This window comes from Euleptes europaea, chromosome 1 (assembly GCF_029931775.1).
Source record: "Euleptes europaea isolate rEulEur1 chromosome 1, rEulEur1.hap1, whole genome shotgun sequence".
NCBI classification, from domain to species: Eukaryota; Metazoa; Chordata; class Lepidosauria; order Squamata; family Sphaerodactylidae; genus Euleptes; species Euleptes europaea.
The window spans coordinates 16,383,314-16,396,772 of record NC_079312.1 but is presented as its reverse complement, the minus strand read 5'-3'; the positions used below and the strand labels follow the sequence as shown (position 1 = coordinate 16,396,772).

Here is a 13,459-nt window from a genome sequence, read left to right as displayed (position 1 = left end):
GTGATTGGGGTATTGCAAAGAGTCCTGCAGTATTATCTCCCCAGACTCCGCAGTTCAGCAATGATATCCCCTTAACATTTTCCCCCCAAGGGTTTTCCCCACTTGCTCTCAGGAAGCTCCTCTTCCCTGGAGGCAGAGCTGAGCTCTTCCTGTAATTCGGTATATGCAGATTCTGCTGTTGGTTTCTGAGCACTCGGCTGCTGTCTGCAAACTAGCAAAATTCATTCTCTTTAGGCATTTTGCTGTAATTCTTCCCATCAGCCTGGCATAGTTGTGGGGCAGGCGTGGTCCCAAAAGGCTTGCAGGTTTTCTTCTGGAAGAGCAAGCTTGGATTTTTGGAGGGTTCCCTTCTCCACACTGCTATGGATTACTGAAGATGCAGCTTTGTCTTTTTATTCTTGCCAGCAAATCTTCTTTTCTGGGTGACTTCTCCAGGTTGGCACACTTCAGTAGCCTTGGCTAAAGTAAGATGAACACATGGCTGCCTTATACTGATTCAGACCCTTGGTCCATCAATGTCAGTATTGTCTACTCAGACCAGCAGCGGCTCTCCAGAGTCTCCGGCAGAGGTCTTTCACATCACCTACTTGCCTAGTCCCTTTAACTGGAGATGCCGGGGATTGAACCTGAGACCTTCTGCATGCCAAGCGGATGCTCTACCACTGAGCCACAGCCCCTCCCCTTTTTTGTTTCTAGCAAACTGCCTGCCCTCCTGCGGCACAGGACACTTGGGGCAATCCGATCCCTTCTTAAGGAGTCGGCAAGCTGGACTCAGGTTTCTCAAATCAGCCCTAAAACTGAAAGATCTCTCTGCCTTGCTTTGCTTTCTTCTATAAGAAAAATATTGATTTATTCATTTGAAGGATGTTTATGCTACCCCTGCAGGAAATTTCCCTCAGGTGGCTTAAAAAACAAAAACTTAATAAAAACACAAAGATTAGGAGTTATGAATTAAAACCCAGCAGAAGTACTATCTAGGGCTGGCCCTGCTTAGCTTGAAGATCTGATGAGATTGGGGTAGCCTAGACCAGCCAGGTCAGGGCTGACTAACAGGATTGCCCTTATGGCATTAACTTTCTATTGTATTTGGAAGTTACATAGGGATAGTTAGAAGGTGAGATAGGTACCTTGCTCTACACCCCCAATCTGGACAGTTTGGCCCCCTGAATTTTGTACCCACAGACTCTTCCCAGAGCCATTGTGGTGTAGTGGTTAAGAGTGGTGGATCCTTGAGCTAGTCACAGTTCTCTTCGAACTCTCTCATCCCCACCTACCTCACAAGGTGTCTGTTGTGGGGAGGGAAAGGGAAGGAGATTGTAAGCCAGCTTGATTCTCCTTAAAAGGTAGAGAAAATCAGCATATAAAAACCAACTCCTCTTCTTCCCCCCCACCAGCTGTTCTGATCCATCACTGGCTGTCGAAGTAGTTTTCTTTCTCCAGAGGTTATTTCCTGTCAGCACAGCTATTGCTGTTGACTCTACGTCACTGGGGTTAAATGAAACCTATTTCCGGCAAAGGAAGCTCACAGTGACTGATTTGAAAACAGAGAAAAGGAAAGTAATGCTGTGACTTTCCCTTTTGTCAAGGAAGCCATGGCTGCCGGGAGCCCAGTGAAAGAGCTATGTGAGGAAGCCACTTGCTCCATCTGCCTGGACTATTTCAGGGATCCAGTGATCCTCACAGAGTGTGGCCACAATTTCTGCCGAGCCTGTTTGGCCCAGAGCTGGGGGGAGTCAGGGGCAGAGGCTTCCTGCCCTCAATGCAGAGGAAGAGCTCAGGAAGGGAACCTCCGGCCGAACCAGCAGCTGGCCAACTTTGTGGAAATAATCCAGAAACTCAGTCCTTTGGAATGGAAGGGGGCAGAAGTGAAGGGAGGAGAAGGAAAAGAAGGAATCTGCGAGAAGCACCAGGAGCCCCTGAAGTTTTTCTGCAAGGACGAGGAAGCCCCCCTCTGCGTGGTCTGCGGCAGATCCAAGGAGCACAAAGATCACGAGGTGATTCCTCTGGAGGAGGCTTCCCAGGAAAATAAGGTGAGAGACCTCTGTGGATCTTGATGTGGAATAGCTGTGGCTTCCTGGTTTCTTTATAGATTCAGTAGAATGGCCAGTCCAAGAGGGTTCATTGCCTAAGGGAGAATGAAATTAGTGGGGACCATGCGGGAACAGAGAAGTGTGTGTGTCATTCCCAAAAACTGAGCACTGCACAACTGGCAAGGTTGGCTGGGTCAGGTCTAACTTTGTGCCACATCTCAGAGTCAGGGCCCAAAACCTGTTCAGAGCACCCAATGGAGAAGTCCTTCGAAAGCACCTCTGAGTCATACCCCTAGGATCGAGATGGGCGAAGCTCAGCTCTTCCGGTTATAGCCTGAGCAGCATTGGAGGTGGAGGTCCAAGAACCACACCACTCGCAACTAGTCTCGCAAATGGCACAGAAATGGCATTAAGAAGCCCTGGTCACGTAGATATTAATCTCTGAAGGGGGTTCAGAAATTCAGGTTGGTGGTGGGGAGTGAAACCAATGCGGTGGGTTTTTTCCCCTCAGATAATTGCAGCAACTAGAAAGGAGAGAGTTTGCAAGAAGCACCAGAAGCCGCTGAAGCTCTTCTGCAAGGACGATGAAGACCCCATCTGTGTGGTCTGTGACGGATCCAAGGAGCACAAACATCATGAAATACTTCCTCTTGAGGAGGCTTCCCAAGAGTACAAGGTAGGAAATCTACAGGGTGGATGTTGGCGGGGAAGAGCGGCGGATCCTTCCCGGTTGTTCCCCTGGGTCTACCATGATGCTCCGGGGAAACTCCCTCTGGTATCTAACTCACCCTCAAGGCCCAAAGGGTAGAGTGAAAACAGCTCTTTGATTCGTATTTCCTGGTTTGGCTGCTCCCTTGTAAATCCCCCCGCAATCCTGCTCAGGCCAACTTGGGGGTGAGGTTGGGACCCTGACCCCCTTCCAGTCTGGCTGTGGCTGATACCACACACAGACAATTCATTGCATAGATCTTGTGGCTGCTGTGCATGCAGAAGCATTCACTGTGACCATGGAGCATCTGGACAGATTTCCCTGTGTTTTCCTTGCCTCCCTGGTTTGTTATCATAATTTTATATAGTATCATATAGTTTGAAAGCGTATGAGACCGTATTAATCAGCCTTTCATGAAAACCGACGAAGGGCTATTAAGATAAAACAGCCCTAAAAACAGAGAGCTTCAGAGCGTGAATATACACCAGGACGCCTTCTTGGCTCCACCTAACACTTTATACTAACACTGAGCAGAGAAAGGCATTTTCTGAACCTTGCATGGACATTTTACAACTGTCAGTAGTGAAGGGCTCCGAGAATAGAACTCCGATGAAAGAGTTTGCACTTGCGATCATAGATCTATCGAAGATTTGGCCCAATTGACCTTTCGGTCTCAAAGTTTACAGCTGATCGGGAAAGATATCTTGGAAATATCTTGTTATGGTTATCAGAGAGATCAGATTTGAGTAAACTTATAATGCTATTGCTGGGTAGAGATGAATGGATAACAATGCAAATAGCAAAGTTTATTGCCATGGTTGTTAAGACCAAGTTAAAGTTAAGATCTCTTGATGTAGGTCCAAACATGGAAGCTAAAGTGGAGCGAAACAGCCATGTGGAAACAGCCATGTTGACTTTTGGCTGGCTGATTGTACAGTAGAGCTACCGGGAGAGGGGACAGCAAGCTGGGTACTAGTTTTAAGTATTTCCTCTTCACTACTTTCTCAGATCAAATGGCTATCATAGAATTGCTGTTTTCCTCCGGGGAGCAGAGGATACATGCAGTATCCCTACGGTACCTGTAAGTGTGCAAACAGTAGCCGTATTGGAGGAGGCGTTTTCACTGTGCTTCAGCATTGAAATCCACCCCCCAACTGTGATTTGAAAAATGTGGTTGAAGATCCAGTTAAGGACATCTGGTGCTTATATCAAGGGTGGTGCTTAATGACAGTTTTGGTTTTTATATGTTTTTCAGTAAACCTCTAAAAAGGAGCAAACCCGACCCATGTCTTTTCCCCCCTTCAGGATCAGTTCCATAGCTGTTTGGAGAGTCTGAGGAAGGAGAGAGAAAATTTTTTGGCATATAAAGCAGACGCAGTGAAGAAAAGCCAAGACCTGCTTGTAAGTGTCACTATTGCTGAGAAGTGAAGAGACACTAAAAACAACACTGAAGGACAGTGTTACTCCGCTGAAGATGCCTGCCACAGCTGCTGGCGAAACATCAGGAAAGAAAATACCAAGACCACGGTTACACAGCCCGGATAACCTACAAGAACCAATGAACTCTGACCGTGAAAGCCTTCGACAATATACTAAAAACAACATTAAAAAAAAAACCCCCTGAATATACCATTCAGAAGAGACAAGCCATGAGTCAGCCCTCATGGATTGTCTTGGTTTCCCAAAGAAAATATTATGAATATAAGGAATGCACCTTTCGTCTTATGCCTGTGCAATGAAAAGGGTTAGAGACTGAAAAGAAAGCTGGGAATTCAGTGTAACTAGCAGATTGTGGCAATTGATTGTAATAACATTATCGAGATATAGCAATCTAGCAACTGCTGATTTTAACAATAGCAACAAAATTATCTCTGGGGGTGAAGGGGGCAAAGCAACCACATGAGACTGAGGCAAGAAAAATGGCATTAATGTGGGTAGGGCCTACAAAAAAATTGCACCTTTTTTGTCCACATGGTGTAGAAATGTTTTGACTGCAATCTTTCTAAAAAGATTCCATCAAACCACATTTTTGAAAGATCACAGCAAAGCATAAGAAAATCCAGAAAATGGACCGTTAGAGGATGACATGGTGGAATGCACTGCCTCGGAGGGTGGTGGAGTCCCCATCTTTGGAGGTCTTTAAGCAAAGGCTGGATGGCCATCTGTCGGGAGTGCTTTGAATGTGGGATCCTGCATGGCGGGGCGAGAGTTGGGGTCACTGGGGATGTGGGTGGGGAGGTAGTTGTTAATTTCCTGCATTGGGCAGGGGGTTGGACTAGATGGCCCTGGTGGTCCCTTCCAACTCTATGACTATGATTCTATGACATCATGTAGAAGTTCCAAAAAACCCCATTGTGGTTGGAATGCTAAACGGAAGCAATTTTTTTCATGTGAAAAATAAATATTTGAGAAGTTCCTTCTATTCTGAATCTAGAGTGTGGATCTAGTGTTCATCTCCCAGAACTCAATTTTGTAAAGAAAAAGAATACATCAAAACCCAGATTCACTGTGGTCTTAAGGATGGGGGCTTATGAATATTTCTCTCTTCTGCACAGTGCTGATGTAATCTCTGTGAAAAGCAAAACTTCCCTTCCTGTAAGATTCCCAGTGTCCTAATCTGGATGACCCAGGCTAGCCTGATCTCGTCAGATCTCCGAAGCTAAGCAGGGTCGGTCCTGGTTATTACTTGGATGGGAGACCACCGAGGAATAAAAGGGTCGCTCTGCAGAGCCAATCAATGGCGAACCATCTCGGTTAGTCTCTTGCTTTGAAAACCCTATTGGCTTGTGTGACGGATAAGGGGTTAATCTGCAGCAAGAGCTGACAGACCAAGAGTGGGCGGAGCCAGAGAGCTGACAGCTTGCCATAAGTTGGCTGCGACTTGACAGTGGTTTACACACCCACAAGATTCCCAATAATGTACCTCTTCCTACTACAAAGTGTGTATTGTTGACCTTGGCCTGCTCCTTCTTCTTCTTTCCATCTCAGAAGCAAACCAAAGGAGAGCGGCAGAAGACAGTGACTAAGTTCAGGCAACTGCACACGTTTTTGGAGGAACAAGAGAAACTTCTGCTGGCCCAGATGGAAGAGGTGGAGAAGGAGGTAGTGCGAAAAAGGGACCAGCACTTGGCCGAACTCTCTGAGGTGCTCTCCTCTCTGGAAAACCTCATCTGGGAGATGGAGGAGAAGTGTCAGCAGCCAGCCAGTGAGCTCCTGCAGGTATGAGTGTGGCAGGAACAGCCCAGGCTCCCCTTCGGGAGGAGGCTGCCTCCAAACCCTTTCTGTGCCTCCTTCCCTTAGGCAGAAAGCAAATGAGCCTTGTTCATGCTGCTAATAAGTTCTTGTTTCCTTTCTGCCGATATGCTGCTTGCTTCTCTGCCGTTGTGCATCCAGCAACATGCTGTTCTCCTCTGTTGATTTATTTCTTTACTTTTTAAATTTCTTTATTTTGTAAGACTGCACAGCGGGGATCCCCAACGTGGTGCCTGTGAGTGCCATGTTGCCCACCAATACTTTTCCTATTGCCCTCCAAGGGTTTTTAGAAAGTGGGCAGGGTCAGGTGGGGCTTGTGCCCAGCAGAGCTTCTGATTGGCTGTGCAGGTTGAAGGGCATCCTGTTAAACAGATTGTCTGCCTTAAATGTTGAAGAGGTACTATGAGAGTTATGCGTAGCCTTGCTCCCCTGGCATTTTGCGGCAGCCATTTTGTGGTTGCGCCCACCCTTCTGTGTCAGAATTCCAAAGGTGCCCTCAGCCTCAAAAATGCTGGAGGCCCCTGTCATACAGTATTTACTCAAAAACAAAACTAGTTTGTTACATCAAAAGGGTGGTCCATCAAAAGGGAGTCCATCTTACGTTTGTGTATCAGTTACAGCCTATAAAAATGTTCTGTGTATAACAAAATATGGCCCCATTTTACTGTGAGTGGCTGAGATGGGATCTCCAGGGCAAGCCCTGGTAAAAAATGAGAGCTGACCACAACTTGGCAGGTTACGGAGCTGCAGGACAAGATGGTAGACTGGGGCCACTTGGCGTCAGTCCTTGAAGCAAGTGTGTGTTTCAGAAAAGAAGAGTATGGTTCAGAACCACATTGAGGGAAAACCCAAGTTCACATGTAGCTATTTAAAAAAAAAAAAAAACCAAAAATGAGGGCCACATGTAAGGTATTTTGCAGCAACTTTTAAAAGGGAGGATGTTGGTTTGGGAGGGTTGACAGTGCTTCTTACACTGGCTTTTTCCAGACCACCTGGTTCTGCATTCAAAATGACACCACTTTGCCTGCTGATGTAATTTTTTTTGGGGGGGGGCGTCAAGTCACAGCCGATTTGTGCTGACCCTTATGGGGTTTTCAAGGCAAGAGACGTTCAGAGGTGGTTTGCCATTGCCAGCCTCTGCATAGTGACCCTGGTATTCCTTGGTGGTCTCCCATCCAAATACTAACCAGGGCTGACCCGGCTTAGCTTCCCAGATTCGGCTATCCAGGTGAGGGCACTAGATTACATCACCCTCCAGCATCTGGGAGAATTTTCCTGGTGTGGTCTGTGGCAGACATTGAATCCTCTCTCCTCTCTTTTCTCTTTAGGATGTCAGAAGCACCTTGCAGAGGTAAGTAAATTCTTCTTCAATGCCAAAATGACAATGCGCACAGCCCCACCAACAGAAAATCATGCCCCCAGACACCACAGGGGGGTTCAGGCTTGACATCTGCCTGTGTTTTTCTACAAAGTCTAGCCAGAATTCTGGTTCTAAAAATGGGTAGTCTCATAGGGGAGGGGCTGTGGCTCAGTGGTACAACATCTGCTTAAGCATGCAGGAGATCCCAGGTTCAATCTCTGGTATCTCCAGTAAGAATAGGGTTGCCAGACCCCCACTGGAGGTGAAGGAATTTCCCCCTTTAGGCCCCCTCCACCTGGCGCTGGCCAGCTGGGTTCTTACCTGGCTTAAAATGAAGCCTAAGCCTTGACGGCGTTGGCATGATGATGTCACTTCCAGAAGTGACATTGTCACGTTGATGGCAATGAAGGAGATACTCTATTTGGGCAAAACTCTAAGGTAAAAACAGCTTCTACTATAGAGTTTTTGCCCAGAGTGTCCCCCTCATTGTTATCATCATCATCAACACAGGAGATGTCGAGACCTAGGCCTCATTTTAAGCCTGGTAACATCACCCCCATCCACCTCCCCTGCCAATGGTCAGGGGGACTAGGCAACCCTCAGTCAGGATCAGGTAGTAGGTGATGTGAAAGACCTCTACCTGAGACCCTGGAGAGCCGCTGCCGGTCTGAGTGGACAATACTGACTTTGAGGGACCAAGGATCTGATTCGGGAAAAGGCAGCTTCTTGTGTTCACTTGTCAAAGAAGCCACCCCCACCATGGGGAACACATAGGTTGAGTTTAGTCACCCCATCGGTTTTAGTTCCACAAAATGGCAGAGAGTAACTTTTATTCGGCTCGACTAAGTCCTTGGTTGGGTCAAAGGCCACTTTAGTGAAAAACACTTTGATGATTGCCCTGCCTAATTCAATATGTTCCATGCTTGATGGAAGGTATGTGAAGCTCTCCATGAGGGAGCAGGAGTTGGGTTGTGTGCCATGTTTCCAACAGTGTTCCTGGCCCACCATCACATGGAACAGTAGCACAACTTGAATGAGTTCATGCTCATCTTAGACATCATGGGGAATTCACTCTTCCTCTGAAGATGTCAAGGAGGTATATATGATTCTCCCTTCTTCAATTTTATCCTCATAACAATCTGAAATGTAGTGTTGGCAGAAGGTTTTACAGATATGGTGTAGTGCCAAAAAGATAAGTGGGTTCTAGATCAAATCAGGCCTGAACTCTCTCTAGAAACTAAAATGACTAAACTGAGGTTATTGTACTTCAGTCCCATTATGAAAAGACTAGAGTCGCTGGAAAAGACAATAATGCTAGGAAAAGATGAAGGCAGCAAGAAAAGAGGAATACCCAACATGAGATGGATTGACTCTATAAAGGAAGCCACGGCTTTCAGTTTACAAGACCTGAGCAACTGTTAATGATAGGACGTTTTGGAGGTCATTAATTCATAAGGACGTTTTGGAGGTCATTAATTCATAAGGACGTTTTGGAGGTCATTAATTCATAGGGTCGCCATAAATTGGAAGCAACTTGATGACATTTAACACACACGCAACAACCTGTCAGTAAATTAGACTGACTGAACTGGGATCTCTGCAGGTTTCGTTCTGCACTCCTACCACCTTTCTTCTTCCTTCACTTGACATTTCAAGACAGATGTCAGAAGGGGGGTATGGGGTTGCTGCTTGTAGAGAACCCCCCTTCCCATTTCTCATTATGTCTAGTTTGGCTCTCTAAAACCTGGCTTGGGAGTCTCGGGAGCAACAGTGAGGTGAACCCTCCTCCCCCAAATAAGTTCTGGCTTTGTCTGCTTTCAACATCAGATAGTGTCTCTAGGCTTTCTGCCAATTCCTACCTCCGTTTATTTTTTTGCTCCACTTGTGGGAATTCTGGATTGAATGGATGGTGGCTTAATATGGTTTTCTGCAGGTATGAAGAAAAGGAGACGTTTGAGAATCCACTGACATTTCCTCGTGCGCTTAAATGGAGGATATGGGACTTTGGTGATTTAAATCTACTTTTAGAGGTTGTCATGAAGCAATTCAAAGGTAATAATAATAAGAATGGAGTGTGAGAAGCATGAATCAAGATCGAGCTTGAACTTGTAAAATGCTTAGACGTTTCAGTCCCGTTCAGCTATCTTGCTGGGTGAGTTGGCCCAGTATCAGGAGCTTTTCTCAGCGCTGTTTCTCTTCTGCTAGTTGCTGAGAGTGTTTTGCGTAGCATTTTTGGAGAAAGGAGAGAATGTCGGCTGTAGACTAAACATATTCAACTGCGAAGGTCATTTATTGCAGTCAAAAGACCAATTCAGCATAGACTTGATCACTTAGTAGTGTTAAGTGTCAGTTTGCCAGATGTGATGTTTTTCCTCTTTTTTTCTGAACCCTTTATTGGAAACAGTGAACCAATTCATGTAAAGTCAAAGCAAATTTGAGTATTTGCAAACAAATAAAATTATGGGGGAAATTTTCCTCAAAAGTTTTTTCCCCAATTTCTACTCAATCCTTCAGTTGAAACCCAGAAAAAAAATAGACATCATTATAAACTGCTTCCCCCTCCCCAGTGTCTATTTTAAGCACAAGGAAAGGATGCTTATATTCTGTTTCTTTTGGTTCCTCAGACACACTGGAATCTGGAGTTCATCTGCAGAAAGGTACTTTTCCCCACTTTGTGCAGTAGCCATTTATTTCTAAATTTAAAAGCTTCACCTTCAGTTCCTGTTCTTAAGCATCTTTCCATTGAGAAGACTACTTGGACGCTCTTGATTTGTTCCTCAAAATCTCACTCTCCCTGCCCCAGCCAGTTTTTCAAAGCTTTGATCTGTGGAGGTCTGTCAGGATTTACCAGGATGGCAGAGAACGTGAACTCTAAGGGGGATGCCTCTTTTGCTGCCTCCCTATTGAAATGATAGGCATAGGGTAGCCAGATTCCCCCCTGGCCACTGGCAGGAGTGGGTGGTGACAGGCAAACAGGTGCTGGACATCAACACCTGAGGACCTTGGGGAATCCTCCAGATGGGAGGCAAAGTCCAGGCCCTTAACATGGTTGGGGTGCTTGAGTTGGTTTTTGGAGAGCTCTCTCCATGAAATTACGATGTGTTTGAAAGCTGCTTTCAAGCTCCTTCAGCCGTACTGAAATGTTACATCTATCTTACATTTTTTTTAAAACATGCTTTGGTTCTGCAACTTCTCTAGTATCAGAACAGCATTTTCAAGAAAAACGTTATGAAGGCACCTTAAAACATGAGGCAAAGATTCCTGTTATTGATGCCTAAATAATATGTGCCACTTAGGAAAACTACTTGAATTCTCCCACCAAAAGGGGGTGATTGAGGCATCCGTTTCCCCTGCCTTGGGTAGATTATGCTTGAATTGTGATAGCTCCATGTTGGTAACTCTACTTGAGAAAAAGGTTCCAGTTAGCAATACAGTAGCTTTCTTTTAGTTGCCACCAAAGATACTACAGGAGGCATTAACAACATAAGCCCTCGTTCATTAGAGGCACGAAGTTTTTTTTTGCGGGGGGAGGTGGCACAGTTGTGAATAATTTGCTTCCATGAGTGTAGGGCAGTGGTTCCCAACCTTTTTTTGACCAGGGACCACTAGGACTTTTTTGTTCGGTGCAGGGACCCCAAGGTTCAAAATAAAAATTCCAACAATTTGAAAATCAACTTTAATCATAACTGTTAGTTAAACATTAAACTTAGAATAATATTTGAATATATATTTTTATAATAGAGAACTTTTAATTGAAAATATTAATTTATTATGGGTTTATAACTTTGTTTCGCGGACCTTAATTTAGTTCTCGCGGACCCCTGGGGGTCCACGGACCCCTGGTTGGGAACCAGTGGTGTAGGGGAAGGGAGCACATGAATAAATGTGTGTCCTTAAAAACTTTCTATTGAGGCGCCTGGGAAAGCTGTTCTGCCTTGAGGGTGGGCCTAACTTCCTTAAATAGGACAAGGGAAGAGAGCCTTTGCACACAGTAAAATCCAGCTGCAAAGTGGGTTGAAAGTGAATTGTTTGAACCCCTTTGAATCAAGGGGAAGCATTGTGCAAGAGGTTGGACTAGATGACCCCTGAGGTCCCTTCCAACTCTGTGGTTATAAAACAAATGAATGGGAGCAGACCATAACAGGCAGCAGGAGTAGAAAAGGGCAAGAGTCCAGTAGCACCTTAAAGACTAACAAAAATATTTTCTGGTAGGGTATGAGCTTTCTGAAGAAGTGAGCTGTGGCTCACGAAAGCTCATACCGTACCAGAACATATTTTTGTTAGTCTTCAAGGTGCTACTGGACTCTTGCCCTTTTCTACTACTGCAGACAGACTAACACAGCTACCCACTGTGAATTATCTTCAAGGCAGCAGAAGGAGAAGGTTTAAACTAACAACTATTTCAAAGAGATCCACAAGGAATTCTCACATCAGGGTTGATAGCTTTAAAACCGGTCCTTCTAACTGTGCATTTGATATCAGTTTGAACTGCAACGATTATCAAATGATGTTTACCTTAATGCCTTAAAAAAAGCATCTGTTGCCCATTCCTAAACATTAAGCCTGTATTAAAATGGCAGGACATATTCTCCAGGCCTGCTGGCAACCCCATTCCACACGGGCCACTGACCAGTGTCAGGTCAGTGGCTCCAAGTCACTCAGCTGATGCCGCTTCTCTTCTGTCTCCCCCTTTCTCCCCAACAGAAAACGTGACTCTGGATTTGGGCACAGCCAATCGCAAAATCGTCCTGTCCCAGGATTGGAAAAGCATCAGATGGGAAGACAAAGTTCAAGACCTTCCTGACAGTCCTGAACGATTTGACAAATACGGCGCCGTGCTGGGCCGCGAGGGATTCACAGCAGGCCGCCATTTCTGGGAAGTCCTTGTGGGGAGCGAGGAAGAATGGGCTGTGGGGGTGGCCAGAAAGTCTGTGAGGAGGAAGGGAGAGGTCATCTTCAGCCCCGAGGAAGGGATCTGGGCTGTGGGGAAGTGGGGGGGCTACTACAGGATAGCCCGCAAGCCCAATTATTGTCCACTCTCCCTGATTGGGGAACTCCAGAGGATCCGAGTGTGTCTGAACTGTGAGGGGGGGCAGGTGGCCTTTCTTGATGCCGACACAGCAACCCCTCTCTGCACTTTCTCGGAAACTTCCTTCTCCGAAGAGGCCCTCCTTCCCTTATTTTGGGTGCGCCTCAAAGGCCGCCTCGAACTCTCTTCTTGAGACAGTCTGTTCACACCAGGACCGTTAATTATAAAAAATATTATTTCTTAAGAGCCTGGTGCTATAGTTCTACAAAGGCCATTTCCCAGTCACCAAAATGACTGAAGTCAGTTTTCTCCCTCCATTTCCCAGCATTCCCTTTTCTCTGTAACTTATTTCATAGAGACAATTAACTTTCACAAATAACAACAGATCTGTTTTGAAGGAGAGCTGTGAATAGATAGACCAGCAGGCTGCATGCCCTTCAATCCTGCCTATGACAATAGTGAACCACCTGTGCTCATCCCTTGCCTTGAAACCCCATGAGGTGGAGCTTCGTGGGGTCACCATGAGTCACTTGCGACTTGACTGCACACAATTATTATAGCTATCTTCCCCCCCACCATGTAGGCATAAAAGTTCATTCCTTATTATGTTCTGAGGGAAAACTAAGTCAGATGCTTGAAGACCAGTCTTGAAGATCGCTCTTCTTTACTTTTGTTTCAGCATAGGTTGGGGGGGGATATGGAATACGGAGCAATGCCAGAGGAGAGGGGGAGGTTTCACCCATTCCTCTACTTTGCCCTCTTTCTGATGTAAATTTGCCCCCTCTTTGGGCACCATTGGGGATGTTTTCAATGTGTACTTGTATTAAAGGTTTCTCTTGCACTTGCTTTTGGGTCTCTCTTCAGTATCATCCTAAACCTTTTTCACCCACATGGCCATCTCTCTGTTTTATTCCCTTATTGTGTCTCTAAGGAACAGGGCGCGGTTGCATTTTATTCCTTATAACAGCCCTGTGAGGTAATTTAGGTCAACAGCCGGTGAGCTTTATGGCTGAGCAGGGATTTGAACCCAGGACTCACCAGTCTGAGTCCATCCCACTGTGTGCTGTAGCACACTGGGT

General features: G+C 45.8%; 1 protein-coding gene across 1 annotated transcript; it reads left to right on the top strand.

Annotated features, from left to right (window-relative positions):
* Positions 1-1,592: 1,592 nt before the first annotated feature.
* LOC130492485 (E3 ubiquitin-protein ligase TRIM7-like) lies at positions 1,593-12,573 on the top strand. Its single transcript, XM_056866237.1, has 9 exons — positions 1,593-2,030; positions 2,542-2,706; positions 4,045-4,140; positions 5,728-5,958; positions 7,320-7,342; positions 9,285-9,403; positions 9,976-10,008; positions 10,155-10,157; positions 12,056-12,573. Exons 1-9 carry the CDS (start codon positions 1,593-1,595, stop codon positions 12,571-12,573), a joined length of 1,626 nt encoding a protein of 541 aa, XP_056722215.1.
* The last annotated feature ends 886 nt before the right edge of the window (positions 12,574-13,459 follow it).

Excerpts from the sequence above, each read along its gene's own strand:
- LOC130492485 (XM_056866237.1), top strand. The coding sequence starts at position 1,593 with ATGGCTGCCGGGAGCCCAGTGAAAGAGCTATGTGAGGAAGCCACTTGC. Across the intron at positions 2,031-2,541 it reads AGGCTTCCCAGGAAAATAAG|ATAATTGCAGCAACTAGAAA; the intron begins GTGAGAGACCTC and ends TTTTCCCCTCAG. Across the intron at positions 9,404-9,975 it reads TGTCATGAAGCAATTCAAAG|ACACACTGGAATCTGGAGTT; the intron begins GTAATAATAATA and ends TTGGTTCCTCAG.